The sequence below is a fragment of the Phalaenopsis equestris genome, unplaced genomic scaffold (genome assembly GCF_001263595.1).
Source record: "Phalaenopsis equestris unplaced genomic scaffold, ASM126359v1 Scaffold001243, whole genome shotgun sequence".
NCBI lineage: Eukaryota > Viridiplantae > Streptophyta > Magnoliopsida > Asparagales > Orchidaceae > Phalaenopsis > Phalaenopsis equestris.
In genome coordinates, this window is record NW_018165682.1 from 489,532 (window position 1) to 509,449 (window position 19,918).

The 19,918-nt window shown below is 33.7% G+C and overlaps 1 protein-coding gene across 2 annotated transcripts in view; it reads left to right on the forward strand.

Annotated features, from left to right (window-relative positions):
* LOC110033641 (acetolactate synthase small subunit 2, chloroplastic-like) overlaps window positions 1-19,918 on the forward strand; it is an 84,838-nt gene that overhangs the window by 21,149 nt on the left and 43,771 nt on the right. For both annotated transcript variants that reach the window (XM_020737689.1, XM_020737690.1), the window contains exons 2-11: window positions 5,221-5,434; window positions 6,348-6,431; window positions 6,815-6,883; window positions 6,966-7,049; window positions 7,230-7,382; window positions 8,784-8,870; window positions 14,037-14,141; window positions 14,222-14,344; window positions 14,426-14,578; window positions 16,888-16,953. In XM_020737689.1, the coding sequence (XP_020593348.1) occupies window positions 5,221-5,434; window positions 6,348-6,431; window positions 6,815-6,883; window positions 6,966-7,049; window positions 7,230-7,382; window positions 8,784-8,870; window positions 14,037-14,141; window positions 14,222-14,344; window positions 14,426-14,578; window positions 16,888-16,953 (1,138 nt within the window). The remainder of the gene's footprint in view (window positions 1-5,220; window positions 5,435-6,347; window positions 6,432-6,814; window positions 6,884-6,965; window positions 7,050-7,229; window positions 7,383-8,783; window positions 8,871-14,036; window positions 14,142-14,221; window positions 14,345-14,425; window positions 14,579-16,887; window positions 16,954-19,918) is intronic.

Here is a 19,918-nt window from a genome sequence, read left to right on the forward strand (position 1 = left end):
CCCCTAGCCATGGGCCTTCCTGCTATTTCCTGTTTTTGGGTGTGGGTTGGCGTTCCCTTTTGGCATCCCTTAGCCGTGAGCCTTCCTGTTGTGTTCTCCTGTTTGCGTTGAGTGTTAGCTGGTGGCTCCCCTTTAGCTGCTCCTACCCGTGAGCCTGTGGCTGTTGTTTTTGGTTTGTTGGCTCCTCCTGCTGCTCCTACCCGAGGCTGTTAGTTTCCTTGTGCACCTGTTTGATGGCTCCTTGCTGCTCTGGCTGTGAGCACCTATATGGGATTCTTTGAATGATGTTGGGTTCATATGACATTGGAAGCTTTTGGCTCGAGGTGGAATTGATGCTTTAATGTTGGTAAAATGGAATACTTCGATTCTTGTTATTAGGAAGAATTCAAATGCCTCTTTTCGAGGAATAATTTGTTAAATGTTTGGAGATGTTTCAGGGCCCAATTCTGCGGGTTGAATTGATTGCAATAAAAGAGATGAAAAAGAAAAGCTTGAGAAAAGAAAAATCTTTTGATATTTGAGAAAGATTTGGGGAATAGCTTAGAGATCTCTAAATTGTGCATTTCGGAGTTGTTCCTAGCTAAGCTTGGGGATGTGCCCATCTCATTGCTTAATCGAGAAGTCCCACCAGTTGGATGTTTTAGGCTAATCCTCCACCACTTTGGCTTTTCTTTCTAAATTGTCTTTGGAGGGGTTAGTTTTCTTTTGCATTTCTTATTTTTTTGATTCATTTTCCTTGCTTCTTGGTTTGAGTTTTAGGCACTTATGTTCAATACATAAGTACACGTATATAGCTCTGGCTATATATGAAACCATCAAGCAAGGTCGTAAGTTGAACAGTCGTTTTGGGGTATTAGGCCTTGATGCTAGAGATATTCGGTGGTAGAGCGAAATAATATTTCATCCTACAATATTGGGACCCAATCCCGGGAACCGGTGAAGTGTAGGATGACAATATTATTCACCGACATTAAACTAGCAGGACATCTTTGCCTTCTTAGGTTGTTGGTGGTCTCAGCCCGATGGTTCGATCGAGTTGTGGACAATCATATTTTTATAAAAATGATAAAAACAAATACGTTATTTTCTAGAGTATTTTGACTACCAAAATTGATATCACTTTTCTTATATGCATGAAACCTATATGCATGCAAAAAAATATAAATTTTAAATAATATAATTCGATTGTCCACTTGTCAATAACCGGTATTGGGCTAAGGAGTACTCTCCTAAGTTGGTATAGTATGACATCTTTCTAGTTGAATGTCGGGCTCTATACATACGGGTGACCGATAGTTGCCGCGATAGTTGCCTTCGGAGTCCTTCGAGAATACCTAATTCTGAGTCTAGCCCGACCCAAATGCTTACGTTTATTTCTTTCTTCAGATTTTTTGGGTGTTTTCTTACGGTTTTATCAAAATCGGATTTTAATATGTTTTCATACGATTTTATCGAAATCTTTGTAAAGCACTTGTGATTTTTTCCGAATTTTCCTCGTGTTTTTGACGGTCTTATTCGAGTTACTTTGGGTCATTGTCGCCTTTTCTGGAGTCCTTTCAGGAGTCGTCGTTCCTTCAGGTGTGCAGGTTTGTTTTACATTTACAGCCTTTACTTTTGCTACTGCATGCTTTCCTGCGTATACACATAATTCATGCCTGTAATTCTACTGTTTGCTGCGTTCCGTTGCATGTTTCCTTTTATAATTCATGTTGTTTCTATGGACTTACAGGAGACTTTTAGGTTAGAGGCCAGTAGGACATCTGGTTTAGGAGGTACCCTGCAGTGAGCCATTGACCCAATAAATGTAAATTTATGCACATCACAATCCTGAACTTACAATCGATATGTTAAGGATCTTAGAGTATTTCCAAGAAGCGGAGCGTGGAAGCAAGCAGATCGAGGGCGACGATCGAGACCATGACGACGAGGCGTAGGATGTCTCCTTAGTGGTAAGGTCCAATCGTAGGATTATTAAGAAGTCACCGGGGTTCTCCCCGGATCTGTGACATCCCATACTTTTCACTCCATTGACTCCTGAAAAATAACTGTTCATATTTTGAGTCTTTCTCCCCTTGATTTCCTCACATTTATCCTTATAAACATAAACTTTGCAATCTTGAAGATAGAACTACTGATCTTAATCGAAAGTCTTCTTAAGTGGTTTTAGTCATTTAAAATGTAATTAACTATAGGGACTCGCCTCTATAGGGAACTTAAGAACCCAGTGTAAGATAAATCCTATTTAATCTCCTGTATTAAATAAGGGAACTTGTCGGTCAACATAAATGTTCGTAGACTAAAACGGATGTCATAAAATCTTTATGTTATTTAATCGAGCCGCACTAGTAAGTAATATGTCTATTCCTCTGGATATATGTATCGCTTATGATGTTGTGCTCGATCATTTAAACTATTGCAGATATAAGATTGCTTCGGTCTTCTATTTCAAAAAAAAATTAAAATATTACTTTTTTTTTCAAATTATATATGTATATTGATTTAAACCTCTTTTAAAATCGGGCGTCAAGATATCCATTCCGACGGCCGACAATTTTTGATTTTGCGACCGACAATTACCTCGTCATCCTATGATATTATCACCGAGAATACATTGCACATTATTGAAATGCATCAATCTATTCCTATTGATGAACAAAATGATGATTATTTTTACAACAAATTTCCAGAATGATTGGAGCTTTCAGAGTATTGACTTGTTGGCAAATGAAAAATTTGACGTTCTATGTACCAGAAGGGCCAGGAATCAAAATAAAATCTATCCACTCATCAGGCTTCAAGTTAGAAGACCCAAATGAATTATTGTATTTTTATGTTCTATTGTATCTTTTTTTTCTCATGCATTTATTGGTAGAGCGCTTGATGTACTCTTTTTTTAACTAGTTAGTAATTTTGGCTTCTAAAATTAGAAAAATGTTATGGCTAATTCCAATGTAGAGGCGGAATACAAAGCTATTACCTCTTTTGCATGTGAAATAATGTGATAAAGATCATTTTTGTGGAATTTGATTTTTAGGAAATTTACAAATGTAGGACACAATTCTTATGTAATTACATATCTCACATGTAAACTTTCATATTTACATACGTAGCATTTTGATGCTTTAAACCTACACATGAAATGTGGATTTCACTTTTAAAACGTTGTAATAGTGCTATGTTTGATTTGATAAGTTTGGGTGTGAGATATGTAAATACATAAGAATTGTGTGCTATGTCTGTAAATAACTAATAATCATCTTTATAGCTACTCATCTTATGGTACTATACTATGGTAATCATCTTTATATTACTAATAATCCCATGTTCAATGAATAAACTAAAACATATTGATGTTAATTGTCATTTTGTTTTGAATGTTGTGCTTCATAAGAAGATTTTCATCGTCATAGTTTCAATTCATAACAACCAGCTAATATTTTATAAAAGCTTGGGGTTCTCTATTTTTTTTTTTCTAAATTATCTAACATATTAGAGCTAACTGATAACTGCGCTTAAGCTTGAAGGAGTGTTAAAGTAGGGAAATATTAAATTAGAAAAGTTTTCTTATCTTTATTAAGTAGCGCAAGTTTATTTGATTCTACCTTGAAGAACTGTAGTCGCTCCTCTATATAAAAGACAGATACTTTAGTAAATAAAACTCACAAAAGAACTCTTTGAATTTTCTCATCCATGACCGGCATTTTGACATTTTCTTTTTAGCGTTGAAGTTATTTGAAAGAATTGTTTGCTACAGTGTCTTGATGTCATTATGCTGTTTATAGAATATGTGTACAATAATTGATGTGAAAAACTGAAAATGGATTGCAGCTTATTCTTTTTGGCTTGAGTACATGTTGATTGCTTCCACTTCACGAGGGTTGTCAATTGATTCTTGATATGCAGTACAAGTCAATCTGGTAATTACAAATGTAAAGTAATAATGCGCTCTGTTGTTTCTTAGGTCATTTTATTTTAGAAGAAATATTGCTTAGAAAAAATTGATTTTTTCTTCTTTATGTTTAAATATTAGTATGCTAGTATAGATATATTTGCAGAACTAGTTGATTTGCAATTTGATTTAACCAAGGAAAGAAAAAAAAAAAACTATGTTTATATTGTGCTTGTTATTTACGTGAGAAATCATTATGAATGTTGAATGTTCACCATTCAAGGGATGTAAATAGTGTAGAAACTGAATGTCCTTGTAAAGGGAAATATTTACATACAGAATACACACGCAGAGCTGCGTGCGTAATAACCTCGGCTTCGCAGTTATTAGGGGGTTATTGAGTTATTAATTTCAATAACATATAACCTCAATAACCTTCCAATAACCTTCGAGTGTTCTATTTCGATGTTATTCATAGGTTATTATGGGGGTATTGCGGGTTAATAGAGTACGCACGCATAACTGCGTGCGTATTCCGTATGTAAATATTTCCCCCTTTGAAAAGGTGGAAAAAGTTTCAAAGGGGGAAAAAGTGTTTATGGGCAATTAAGTCATTTTGAAACATTTGGAAATCTATTTTGTTTTTACAAAGTAGTTAATTTTGCTCCCCTCTTGACCAGAGTTGAATTTTTTTTCCCATGTATGTGCCTATCTATTTGTCACTTCATAATGAAAGTATAATTTCTTCCATCTCGGAATAATACATTAGATTAAATAGTCATACTTGGATATTTTGAATGGCAAAGTTGATAAATAGCATGTGTACATATTTGATTGAGACACATCCAACGCTATTATGTATGTTCATTAAACTCTTATTGGTGCATCACTGGACCTTCTCTTCTACATGTTTCTCGGCAGAATACAAACCAGTCTCGCACGAGCTTTTCTTTTTTCTAGCATTTTCTATGAGCTTTTGACATTCTTTTTCATTGTTTACAACTTCTTTTTTTCAAAGTTTTAGTTTTTATTTTAACTCCTGTTTTTTTCACTGTTCTAATTTTCATTACTTTGCTTAGCTCCGAACATTTTTTTAACTCTTTAATTTTTTCAGTTTGCCCTTTCTTTTTTCTGTTTATATTTAAATAATTGTCCTTTTACTTCACCTCTTAACTCAAATTTGATGTATCAAGACAGTCTTATTTCATTCTAAGCAGCTGCACTTGACATTGTTAGTCTACTTGTTTTATGTGATCTTCATACTGTACGTTCATTAGTTTTCTCTGTGATTTCTGCCATAACACCTGATTTTCCATTGCTTACGAGTTTAGGGTGAAAAGACATACAATTTCAGTGTTTGTTGGAGATGAAAGTGGAATGATTAACAGAATTGCTGGAGTCTTTGCTAGAAGGGGATATAATATAGAGTCACTTGCAGTTGGTTTAAACAAGGACAAAGCCTTGTTCACAATAGTTGTCTCCGGCACTGAAAAAGTGCTGCAGCAGGTTGTTGAGCAGCTTCATAAACTTGTAAATGTGTTGAAGGCAAGTTCTTTTCTGGCTCAGCCAAACTCTTTCATGCATGGCCAAGGTTTTATGCATTTTATGTCATATACTTGAGATTCAATAGCTTTGTTTCATGTTTGACTAATGGTATGATTTTGCTTGTCTACATATTTGTGAGATAAACATTTTTATTTAAAGGACCCTTATTAAACGTTGTAATTTGCTGTTTACACTATAAGAATGTAGAGGTTGGCATACAGGAATTGAGAAACGTAATTTGCATGCAAAGCAGTGAGAGTTGGATGCTGGAGATTGTTAAAAATGTGTTTTGTACCCTCTGCTATCTATGCATCAAGTTAAACCAATAACTTTCTTGTTCAATCTTTGATTGATGCATGCAGTCTAATGACAAATTAGGAGATTTCAACCACATAATTTGCATTCTAATGACTAATTGGATGTTCTCATAATAAATTAGTAATGATTATTCTCTTTCGTGTTTCAAGCTTGCTTAATTATGCCGTGTTTCTTTGGATCAATTTCCCGTGATCTTCTGTGGTGAGATATTGTCAAAGATTACCTTCCAGCTAGCAGCTCAAACTTTTTATGTCTAATTCATTTGATTGTTTAATTTTCTTCGAATGACCATTGTGGTTAATGGGAGAGAAAGTATTATATATACTAAACCTGTTCTGGTGGTTAATGATTGTGAAAAGTATTTGTGACCAGATTGAAACTCTTTTTTGCTTTAAAAATCCAATTTTTTGTCATTATGGAGAAACCCTTGCGTTTCTCACTTTAATAATCGTTATTCTATGCTAAAACTTGCACTTTATGGGCGGATTTATCAGTTCCAGTTTGTCATAAAATTTAACTAAGATGATAGGATTGAAATGCTGTATTTCATATCACTTATTAGCAGACGTTTGTTTAATGTTGATGTGCTTATTAGGTTGAAGATTTGTCAAAGGAGCCTCAAGTAGAACGAGAGCTGATGTTAGTAAAACTCAGTGTTGAACCCGGAAGTCGTCAAGAGGTAGATGCCCCGAATTATTCATTTTTCCTGTTATTAAGCATGTCCGTACACATACGAATGGGGACCATATCTAGTTAATAAGTACAAGATGTCTGGTACCTTTTTTTGCTGATAACTCAAAATTTTCAACTTTATGTTATGAAAATGAAAAACATAGAATCCTTTGTTAAAATGCTATACCGACCTTTCTGCAATATCCCGGTGATATTTTTATTGGTGAGTGGTGGACTCAACATAGCTAAATGGTTGGTTTGCTTTAAGCGGACTTTAATATTTTCTTTAATACATTTATATGTTCTTTAATGCGCACATTTTTTCATTTGATGGCCTGTGTTGCCTTGCATTACATGTCAATTAAATCATAATAAACTTTCTTTTTCCAGGTTATGGGTATGGTAGATATCTTCAGAGCAAAAGTTGTTGATGTTTCAGAACATTCATTAACCATTGAGGTGAATTCCTTGTAATGGTTTGGCATTTTTCATCTCATAAATAGTTTCATGTATTCTTCCAAATAAATGATGAATGGTACAGGTGACTGGTGATCCTGGGAAAATGGCTGCTGTCCTTCGGAATTTGAGGAAATTTGGAATAAGAGAAATTGCTAGGACAGGCAAGGTGACTAATAACTCGTGATATTTATAATTTGTGTATTATCTAAGTTTTTTGTTAACAGATTGCTTCGAGATAATTTGTGTATTAGAGCATTTTAACTTTCTAGTATGATATCTAAATTTTTTGTTAACAGATTGCTTTGATTTTAACTTTCTAGTATGATATCTAAATTTTTGTTAACAGATTGCTTTGAGGCGTGAAAAGATGGGAGAAAATGCTCCATTTTGGAGGTTTTCGGCGGCATCTTACCCTGATCTTGAAGGGATAAAGTCTTCAAGTTCTTTTCTCGCGTCAAGGAAACACACTATCAATGTTGATACAGATCTTTCTTCCAGTGTATGACCCTATTATTATCATCAGCCATGTGAACTATGTTGACATTTTTGGTTTTAAAATCATGCTATAGGAAAAAAAAAGGAATAATTCTGTAAGACAAAACCTAAATGGGTCTTACCTGGACGGCCTGACTTTAGTCCATTGCTTGACATGTGTTGCTGTACTTATCATGACACCTTTTTGGGAAATGTGTGATGATAAGAATTGCATTTATCACATTATTTTTCAATCGTCCTTGTGGAAGAAAGTTGCTAGGAACTTTATTGGCGAATGAGTGTCATTTGAGGATTATTTTGGCGGCATAATGAAAATTATTGTTAGATCCAGAAATTCGCGTCTGATTTTTTAAAGAGTATTAATCCAGGCTAAAGTTTTAGCAGGGTGATTAGATATTAGATAAACACTACCCAAAAATTTAACCCACATTTTGCGAAGTACTATATGATATGATTTTAGGTTTCTCATAAGTGAAAATCTCTATAGTTAATTATCCTTACCGATTTTGAGAGAAAACTTCCTATTATAGCTAGTTAACAAACTTCAAATATTCAGCTTATAGTAGCAATGATTTTGTGTAAGTCATTTGCTTAGAGCGGATGTTCGGAGAAATAATTACGAACTCAATCAAGATCTCATTCATCATCTAGAACTGTAATAGACTTTGGTCATTATAATCAATTAAAGTAATCGACCCAATCTGATTGAAGGATCCGTATCAACAACTATATGTTGCATTTTCCAAGGGGTTCTTGTAGATCTGGGGTGAATCTTTTTTAATGATTTTTTTGTAGGCTATCATGGCCTAAGTTAGAATACATGCTTTTGTGCATACTTCAATGGATGCACACATGCATCAATCCATCTATACGCCGTTCCATCCATAACTTATTGTTGCAATCATGAGAAACAATGCATGTATTTATATATACAATGATTATGGTGAGGAAAACAAAACTCTTACGTACACCAGCTAAAGGTTTTCTACGTACTGCTCTTCATGCAAGGTGCTTTGTTTATGCTTCCGAATTTGAATCCTGTTCATTTCTTTTGCTTTTCTTCAAGATTGGAATCCAATCTGTTGAAGATTTTATTTATTCTCCGCCTCTAGTTAAAGGCTCTTGCTACTCACTTCAAAGTTTAAATTATCACAATATCAAGTTAACACCTTGTAGTGTCACAATTTTATATGAATTCAAAGTTAACACCTTTTATGCTCAGTACTACATACAATATCAAGTTAAAGATGCTTTTGTGTAGGTATTGCTCTTGTTGTTTTTCCCTTAAATTTATTTTATTTTATCATTGGGTTTTGAAAATAAAAACTTTTATTTGGTTATTTATGAAGATATGTTGCGATTTTGTTGTTTTCTCTTATCTGTTTTTTATTTTGATTGCATGAAGGGAGATGTCTATCCGGTGGAGCCATTTGATAACATTCATGTAAGTCAAGTCCTTGATGCACATTGGGGAGTTCTTGATGATGAAGATGTAAGTTTTTTGTTCCCTTGCATTTTGTAGTTTTCTTTTTTTTCCACCACTAATTTTGTCTAGAGCTTGATGGAGATGATTTAACTTGGTGACTATTTAGTGGTTTACTTTTTCTGTTCTAATTCCTTGGAGACGTATGCATTTTTACTGTTGAGATTCTTTGAGGCGCCTTCCTTAATCCCTGTTGAGAAATTTACAAAAGCATCAAGGTTTGCTAGGCTCTAGAAGGTGCGGGAAAGATTCTGATAGGCTAACAAAATCATAATATGGGTAGTGTTGTGAGGGTTATGTGCTAGTTGTCACAGACATCATCTATTAGCCCTTATTCCAATTTAAAAGTCTTAACAATTTTTTAGGATTTTGACTTGGTTGAGAGGTCAATTATGTTAATGTTGGGTCAAGTACCAAATGAGAAATTGTCTTGGAAAGGCTTAGGATGAATTTAGATCTTCTTCAGCCTTTGACTATCTTCAATCACCTATTAGATAAACTCTTATCCTTCCATCATATTTTAGTGCGAGTTAGATCCTAAAAGAAAAGTGGGCATTTGGGAACCTGACTTTTTGTTGTTCATTATAGAATTACTTGGGGAGGAAAAATTGCTCTATTCATATTCACAAATAGGGTACATATATATATATACATATATATATATATATATCTATATATATATATTCTCTTTATTTAGAAATTTACCAAACATATGTTATCTAAATTAGGAAAGAAAATAATTCTGAATAAAAAATAGAAAAACATAAAATAAGAGGGGTAGGATGCGAGCAGAGAGGAGAGAGCCGTGGAGAAGAGAAATAAGCTTAGACGCACGAGATCTGAATTTTAGGGTGTTTGCCTCTGCGTTCTGTCGACTTTGCCTCAGACACATTCAATGCAATTAAGTAACCATGAAGGACTCTTTATTTGCTGCGGCATTTTCGTTGTATTTGCGCCGAAAATAGTTTGACGCTTTCAAGTAAAGTATTTTCGTCGAGTTAGCAAATTCAATGCAAACTCCGTTGCAATTCAGATTTAGGTTTCAACATTTTTAGTATATCTTTTGTGTTGAATTAATGAACACAAAGTAGATGCAAAATCCAACGTAAATATCATAATCTAGTTTTTGCCACACTTTAGATTGAAATCCGACTCTTATATTTGTGCCGGAAAAATCTGATGCAAATATCAGACGCCAAATATAACATCTTCTGTTGTGGCAGTTATTTGGTTATTCGAAGAAGTGGCAATTTTTAATCCCACATCATTGAGTATATTATTTTAGCAACTGACATTGAGGTAAACACAGTTAAGATATAAGACTATTTTTGAATTGGCTCGGTCCACAATCATTTACTCAAGCATGTTAGTTATATGAACTGACTTCTTTCTATAAAAGATTTATCAAGAATTTTAGTTCCATTGCAACACCTTTGACAGAGCTCCTTAAGTCAGACAATTTTTTTATAATTAAATGAAGCCTAAGCTAGCTTTGATGCTTTGAAGATGCGGGTTACTCAAACCCATGTTATAGCTATTCTAGACTTAAATCAAGTGTTTGAGGTGGAGTTTGATCTCTCCAATATGGGGATTAGAGCTATGTTGAATCAAGGTGGACATCCAATCATCTTTTTTAATTTGAAGCTAAATGATTTGAGGTAAAAGTATTCGCCCACAATAAAAAGTTTTATATCATTGCGAGAACCCTAAACCATTATAGTCATTATTTGTTGGCCAATTGATCATGAATCTCAGAGATTCTCTAATAACGAAAATAAGTTAAAAGGGCAGACATAACTCATGGGTAGAGCTTCTTTCATCACCTTATTTTTGTGCTCAAGCAGAAGGCTGGGAATCAGAATTAGGTAGCTAATGTGTTGAGTCGTTGTCACTTCTGATGACTTCTGTGCAGTTGAAGGTAGTTGTTTTGAAGTGTTGAATGATCAGTATATTACCGATGAAGACTTTCAGTAGATTTGGGTTCATTGTCAGGAGAGATTTTATGAGCAGTATCATATGTCCAATAGTTATCCATTCTTCTAAAATAGGTTGTGTATTTCTAGGAGTTCACTAAGGGAGGTATTCTATTGGATTGTCTTAATGGAGGAATGGCATAACATTTTGGTATGGACAAAAACTATCTTCTTTTTTTTTTTGCGAAGGAGAATTTTTGTTAGCCTAAATTGGTACAAGACATGGAGAGCCATGTTTGACAATATATTGACGTGAGCATGTACTCTATTGTGAGCCTTTCACGGACATAATGGAGTAAGGATTTTATTATGATAGTAGTAGATCATTTCTCTAAGAAGTCACCTTGTATTTTGCCAAAAGATGATGGACATTTCATACATTGCAAATTTATACTTCAAAAAAATAGTTTGTCTTCATGGCATGCCTAGGATCTTTACTTTAGATTGGTATATGAAGTTCTTGAGTTAGTTTTGGAGGATTCTATAGAGTAATCTTGATACAGATTCGGTTTAAGTTCAATAGCTCACTCTTAGACAGATAGTCATACATAGATGGTGAATCACAGCTTAAGTAACCTACCCAGGTGCTTTGTGGGCAAATATATTAGACAGTGGGGCTTGATTTTCTCATTGGTCGAGTTTGCTTATAATCGTTCCATTCGTCAATCCACAAATTGCATCTCCTTTGGTATTGTATATAGGTGAAGCTCTCCACACCATTAGATTTAATGCTAATACTTTCCGCCACTGTGTTTACTACCAATGTAAATGCTATAGTCAAAGAAATTCAGACCTCTCATGAGCATGTAGGAAATGAAATTGCCAAGCAGAACACAGAGTATTAGAAACAGACTAAAAAGTCCAGAAAAACTATGATCTTCAAGGAAGGAGATTTGGTATGGATCAAATTTAATGAGAGGATTCTTATAGTTTCATTTGATAAATTCAGACCTAGAGATGATGACAGGATTATTAAGAAGAACAATGATAATGCATACAAGTTTAATTTGCCAACATCCTTGATATCTTCAATATCGTTGATCTGTCTCCTTACTATGAGGATCCAAATGTCTGCAGTGATAAAAGCACAGCTCCTCCTACCCAGGAGAATGTGGGCATTTCCATGTCTGTCTAGTCGCACGAGGAAGGGAGGTCCCAATTGGTCTTTGTTATAATTTGTTCAGTCGGTTCAGCTTTCCCGGCCCCTATGGCTGGGCTTAACCTCTCAAAGCCCTATTTACCTTAATTAGATTAGTATTAGGATTTTTTTTCTATGAAATGTATAACTATATTGTTTAGAACCTGGTTTGAGACGGTTTTGCTTTAGTTTATATTATTTGGAGATTAGTTTCTCTATTTCTTCTAATCGGAGTGTTGTAGCTTTTTCTTCTCTAAGTGGTGATGTTGTATCTTGAAGCGGATAGATGAAGGTTCCGTAAAAGAACCTGAAAGAATGAACAATGTGGTTTGAAAATTGTTTTTTAGATGTTTTATTTGTTTGTTTTGGAGTTTTGAGGACTACTGCACCCGACAGGAATATTCTCTTCGAGGTCTTTGCCGTGTCCTGGAAAAGTGGATCCTGAGTTGTGAATCTATGAAAGAAAAAATCTCTGTTTATGAAATATGTCTTTCCTTTTATAGAGTATCCATTTGGCTATTATAGGATTTCTTCACCATTGATTCAGATGAAACTCACATAGAAAACTATGTTCTCCAAACAAGTTAGCATAACAGTCAGCCTTCAGATAGGGAGGGAGCTTTTGTGAGTAAAAATGTGTGCTCTTCTTTCATTGTATTTTTTTTTTTCTGCGTATATAAGGTTTTTCCATCTGTTATAAGAGTTCATGTTCCAATTCTCACTGTAAGTCTTGTGTTTTTAATTTGTATATTTTAGTCTTATGGCTGGGAAACTCGCCTCTCTAGGCTCCAGAATGAATTTTTTGCTGTTTGTAAACCCTTATTAGTCATTATTTTTATCAAAATCTTCGGTCCGCCTGTTGCCGAAAAAAGATTATGCAGTTCAATGCATATTTCTAAATAAGAAACTGTCTACACAAAACATAATAAACATGTTAAAATTACAAGTTGATATTGCACAAAAGTATCTGAAACCACGAATAGCTGGTTTAAGACGTCCTTCAAAATAAATATGATGAAGCTGGGAAAAGGCTAGTTAATTTGATCAACTCTAGTGATATCGCTATAGATCTAAATAAAATATTCAAAAATACTTTTTATAGAAGGAACCATACTGGTCTTTTATGACAAATAGTTCTTATGAACAATGTATCGTTTAGATGACTACTTTTGCACCAGTACGACAATATTAATCCAATCATGTTTCCAACTAAAATACTGATTTTTATATCACAGCCAATCATGAAAATACACATTAAACATCCAGAAAAGATCATTTATGATACTTTCATAGAATTCTAACAGGAGATTCACAGCTTGATTAACTACATATAACTCTTTAATGGCTATCAACAACATCACATAATTATTAATTAATATAGTAATTCTCTCAAAACTAAGGACTTTTTCTTTGATTCGTTAGAGCTTGAAGAATCTCTATTATTTAGCTGCTAATGAACATGAAACATCTAGTTGCACACAACTATCTATAGTTGCATTTAGTGCATGACCTCGGGAAGAGCTTTGTTTTGTCAATCCGTCTAATAATCCTGACTTTTCTTGCCATTGTAAAAAAGACCATTGGGAAAGCTATATAAAAATAAAACACTCAACAAAATTTTGGATTTGCGGTGCAAATTCATCATCTTTTTAGCAATTATTTAAAAATTGGTTATATTCCTATCATAAAGCTTAAAAGTATATATGATGAAATGGACACAATAAATTACACAAACAGTTCATTTACTTTCTGAGCTTGATAACGTTAAATTTCTAGACTTTCTGATTAAAAATTTAGAACGCCCTCAAAATGGCACAATATTTAAGCCTTGGAACATTTATGCTTGCCGTATATAACTTTAAAGTAACAACCGTATTTAGGAATTTTGATTTGGAGATCCGATGTATGCCAACTGTTTCTAGTTAATCATGTACATGTAATTCCTTTTTGTGATCTGCTTTTCTTATTTGCTTGATGCCTCAATTATTTTTGGTGTGTGGCTTCACATAATAGTTTTCCTTGTCATTGAAATTTCAGTTCTGACTCTTGTTTTTGTTCTTGTAGTCAAGTGGCCTTTGTTCCCATACATTGTCCATTCTTGTGAATAATTATCCTGGAGTTCTCAACATTGTGACTGGCATCTTCTCTCGCAGAGGTTACAATATTCAGGTTTTTTCTGCCATAATTTCCTTGTTTAATGGCTTCTATCTAATGTGCAAGCTATTGTGAATGACGCCCTTCTTGTCCAGAGCCTTGCTGTTGGTCCAGCTGAGAAAGAAGGGACATCCCGAATCACTACAGTTGTTCCTGGAACTGATGAATCCATCAGCAAATTGATTCAACAGCTCTACAAGCTCATAGATGTTTATGAGGTAAATCATAGAAGCTATTTCATTCTCTTTCCTCCATTGACAACAACCTCGGTTTCTTTATGATGCTGTTTGTTTTATCAGGTTCAGGATATTACACATTTACCATTTGCTGAAAGAGAACTGATGTTAATAAAGGTTGCTGTTAATACCAATGCACGGAGGGACATCCTTGACATTGCTGACATTTTCCGTGCCAAAGCAGTTGATGTATCTGACCATACAATCACACTCCAGGTATCCTACAATTCTAAGTTCAGAATAACTTGAAAAAGAATTTAAACTGTGAGTTTTCCATAGTTTCACTTACTATGTTCACTTGTGTTCCCCATGATGACAGTATATGGCCGGAGATATTAGCATCATTCAACTGTGAAATTTGCAAGATTCTATTTTTGAGCTAAGCTCATAAATCAATTATATATGAAAGTAATCTCATGCTATACTTGGGATAAGAATTTTCTTTCAAATAACAGTTAAGTGTTTGATACAATTCAAAAAATAATAATATTTTATTCTTACATTTATTGTATGATTCTTTATTTAGGGTTATTAATGATTCGATTTCGAGATGATTTGCTTTATTTTAGAGTAGCTCAAACTTATTTTATTTGATATTATGTTGAATCAATCCTATATGCTAGTTTAATTTAATTTTTGGCCAATCTACTTTCCAGCTTAGTATAGAAGGGAAATTTCAATTTATATTACTCATAATAGGCGAAATTGATTAAATTTTCTCACTATTTTACTCAAAAAGTATGCTTGAATGTTTGTTTTAAACCAATATATCCTCACTGCTTATCTGACGGTCGAAACTTTCAAGGAAGAGTAATGGGATTTTTCAGTCATAAGATCTTAACTGTTCCTTTTTCACAATATCTCTTTGTTTTCAGCATGCATGTTTAGAGTGCGATGATATTTCATTATTGCAATCTCTTTCTACTTGTTGTAAGTAAAAGTTGGTGATTTTGTTTCTTTGGTTTATTTAAGATTGAAATTGTATTCATACTTTAAATTCTAAACCTAGAATGCTAATAGATAACAAATTAGCTGCTAGCAATTTGATCAAATGATGATTATCAATGATCAACATATCTTCAAACTATCTTTGAATAATGTTTGAAACATAATTGATTAGACTCGAAGATGAATCGAATTAGAAGTTATTCACATCGAATAAATATTCTTTGAGGATAGTTTGATCCTTGTTCGATCATTGTTTGAAGACTGCTTGATTATTACCCCATTGATTGTTTAATATTTGTTTGATCATTATTCAAAGATACTTCAAACAAGGATCTATGCTTGTTCAATCCTTATTCGATCATAAGTCGATCATCATTCGAAGATTGTTCACTTATTTTTTGGTTATATCTCAAACAAGTATCCATCCTTGTTCATTTTTTAATAACACTTAACTAATAGTTCACCCGTACAAACTCAAATATATTAAGAGAAAATGATTATTTTTAAAATTCTTTGTTTTGAGTCATTTGGTGATTATAGATGTGAAATATTATGATCTCAACTCGATAATCAAATAAATTATGAATAAAAACTCCTTATTTTTATTCACATCACCTAAACATATAATAAAAAATATGTCCACAACAATCACGATATAATTTCTTCTACGTGTATATAATGTCTGTAGAAGAAGTTATATCATGATTGCCAAATGAATAGATCTAAACCAGCAACATATTTACGATCAGGATCTAAGTAGCGACCAATAGCCATGGATAAAATAATGGTGAATAATTACAACTTGGTAGGTTACTTAAAATCTATTGTAATTTTCAATATATAAAGATAAATGAATACAAATTTATTATAGGCAGCAATAACAAAATATTTTATAAATTTTCCTAATTTCTTTTCTAGTTTCGGCATGCTTGTTTAGACTGCGGTGATATTTCACAATAGCAATCTCTCTTTACTTGGCGTAAGTAAAAGTTGGTGACTTCGTTTGTTTAGTTTATTTAATATTGAATATTGTATTCATATTGTAAATTCCAAAACCAAAGTGCTAATAAATGTCATATTATTTGCTATCAGCTTCATTGAATGATGATTAATCAATGATTAAATTGTCTTCAAACTATCTTTGAACAATGATTGAAATATAATTGATTATTGTTGAAGATGTATCAGAGATGATTTGATCATATCATTTGAAGATGCTTTGAGGATAGTTTGATCCTTATTTGATTATTCTTCGAGATTATTTGATTATTATTTAAAGATAATTCAATATTTCTTTTATCATTGTTTAAAGATATTTCAAACAAGGATCTATTATTGTTCGATCCTTATTCAATCATAAGTCGATCATCATTTGAAGATTATTCGATCCTTATTCATTTTGAGTTTTGATGATAGTTTCACCATTTTTTGAGCAGCTGTATACTCTGTGCCTCAATTTTTTCTCCATTAATACTTCTTATTTGTAATATATAACTCATCTTTTTCCAATTTAAAATTTTTCTTGTGAATTTGCGCATGAAGTTCACTCATGAAATGGCCTTCGTCCTTCCAAACAGCTTTCTGGAGATTTTGAAAAGATGGTAGCATTGCAGAGATTATTGGAGCCCTATGGTATTTGTGAGGTTTGTTACCTTTTGCTTAATTTCTGAATAGTTTAAAATTTTTTTGTGAACTCTATTACTTAATATATATGATCATGTCGGTTGTACACATACTCTGATTTCTCGCTTTTTTCCAGCTACAATTGATTGTATTTTTTAATGCATGAGGAAAAATTCTCACAATATTATATTATGAAATAACAAACAATATGATATGCCAATAAAAAAATCAGAGTAGCAACCAATTGATTGTCCAAAAGACAAGATAATGTGATCGCTCCAAATCTTGAAGGAAAGTTGCTTTTATTTGAGGGGGAGGTTTAAGGTATAGATGGGGTTTATTATGGAGTAAGCAATCTTCTAACTGAAGACCTTATCAAGGAACATTCAAGACTCCTACTACTCCAACCTGTTTGCACCCACTGAAAGGAAATTTACTTGAAGGTTAAAGTATAAACTTTGTTCCAAATTAGAGCCCTAATCTTATCGTGCCCCTTCTTCGTCTCAGCTCGAACCCTTTGCTTTTGCTTGGCTTTGGGCCTCACTCGGGTGCTTACTTTGTCCTCCTTACAAGTTGCTGATCACTGTCGGTCGTTATTTTAATTTTAAAACTTGTTTTTGCTTAGCTTTATGATTTTTTGAAAAAAGGAGTAAGTTTTATAAATATGAAAATAGTTTTGATGTAAATTTAATTTTCGAAAGTAACATTATAATTTAAAAATAGATGAAGACCAAACGAGTCTCATATTTTGGATAGTTTGGATGACTAAGCACGATACCACGAGCAATATACTTATCCCGAAGAATAAACATATCACTTGTAGTAGACTCAATCACCTAAACTAAAGAATTTGTGATATCCGTTTGGTCTGCGAAATATTTTATATGAGACCAACAAGTTCCCCTACGTAATATAAAAATTAGATAGAGTTTAATTTACCTGAGTTCTAAGTTCCCTATAGAGGCAAACCCCTATAGTTAATTACATCTTAAATGATTGAGTTCATTTAAGAAAACCTCTCGATTAAGATCAGTGGTTTTGCGTTCAAGATTTCAAAGTTTAGGTTTCCAAGATTGGACATGGGAAGATCAAGTGGGAGTTGCTCAAAATAGGGACGATTATTTTAATGAATTTAAAGGAATGAAAAGTAGAGGATATCACAGATCCAAGAAAAATCTCGGTGACTTCCCAACTGTCCTATTGTTTAGTTTTATGTCTTTGAAATGATCTTATTTAATATTTAATCCTGTAATTTATTTAAAATTTAGGACTTATACTCGCATAATATCTAATCATGCAAATAGCCTAAAAAGATAGGAGGATTTACACCGTACCGTACAATAACCTCAGAATCATAAAGGTGTTATGACTTATAATTGCACAATAAGGTTGTGCAAAAGCCTAAAGGTGATGTTTTGGGTTGTTATTTAAACTAAAAAAGTGATAGGAGATGTGAAATTGTTTTAGTGTTGCTAATCAATCTTAAGTTGCACTTCTGAATGTCCTCGTCGTGCCACATTATTTGCTCCAAGCTCTTCGGCGTAGCCCCTCCGGGTCTGTTATTAATCCTATATATAACCATTAGATTCTCCTAAATTAAGGTATAATGTGCATCAAAGTAACAAAGCATGCAGTATAAAAGAAAAGAACAAATATAATGTACAGTAAAGAGAAATAACAGTATAGCATGCTAGGAGAAAAGTACAACAAACTAAGAAGACATTATAGCAGATTAGGAAAACAGTATAACATGCATATTATAAAATGTTGTAATGTAAATCACACATGTGTATTTAAGAGGTCTGCTCCTTTAAGCTAACTAGTATTCACTGTATAAGCGAAAGAAACATTGTCTAGAAAATTCGAGAAAATTGACAAATAATCCCCGATGGAAAATTTGAGAAAATTGATGAGTAATAATTTAAATAACACTGTCAAAACCTCGGGAGAATCCCGGAGAAAAGAGACTATGAGTGTTTTGTCCAAAATTTCAAGAAAAACATACAAAAAAGTCCGAATAGAAGGGACCGCAAGCACTCGGATTAGGGCTTAGGCTCAAATATATATATTTGTACTCGAGGGTTGTCGAAGGCTACTCGGTCACCCGGATGTATAAAACCCGCCACTCCATTAGAAGGATATCCTACTGAACCTAACTTAGGAGGGTACTCCTTAGCCCATGATCGGTAATCAACAAGTGGACAACCCAAATATAACATATTTTAAAATTTAAGCTTTAGCATACACATATTTCAAGTATACAGAAGAAAAGTTGTTTTTTTTAAATTTTGTAAATGTAAATATTTTTATAAAAGTTTAGACAAAATGTTCAAGCTCAGCAAGTTTAGCAAGGCTAGACAAAATGTTCAAGCTCAGCAAGAACAAAACGAGCCCACACAGCCCATACCAAGCCAAACCGAGCCTAGCAAGGCTAGACAAAATGAAAAGAGCTCCCCACTAGAGCTAAACCAAACTCAGCAAGAAATAAATTGCAACGAAAATAGCTCCCCATTAGAGCTAAACCGAGCCCAGCAAAGTCAAAACACAGCCAACACCTCATCCCATCTAGAGCCAAGCCAAGTTCAGCAAAAAAATAAATCGAAATGAAAACAGCTCCCCACTAGAACTAAACTAAGCTCAGCAAGAAACAAAGCCAAAAAACGAACTCATCAAGGCACCAAAGCCAGATCCAACCTGCAACTGGATCGAACCGAGCTCAATCGAGAAACAGAGCCAAGGCCAAGCTCCCTGACAGGAAACAAAACTCAAACCAGCCCAACAAGGAGCCAAGCTCAATCGAGAAACAGAGCCAAAGCCCAGCTCCCTAACAGGAAACAAAACCACAGCCAAACCAACCAGGAATCAAGCTAAAGCCAATCTCCAACTAGAAATGAAACCAAAGCCAGCCACTTAAAGCCCAAAATCGAGCTCCACAACATTAAAATCCAGATTCCCCTGAAGCTTTAAACATCCAACTGTTTCAAC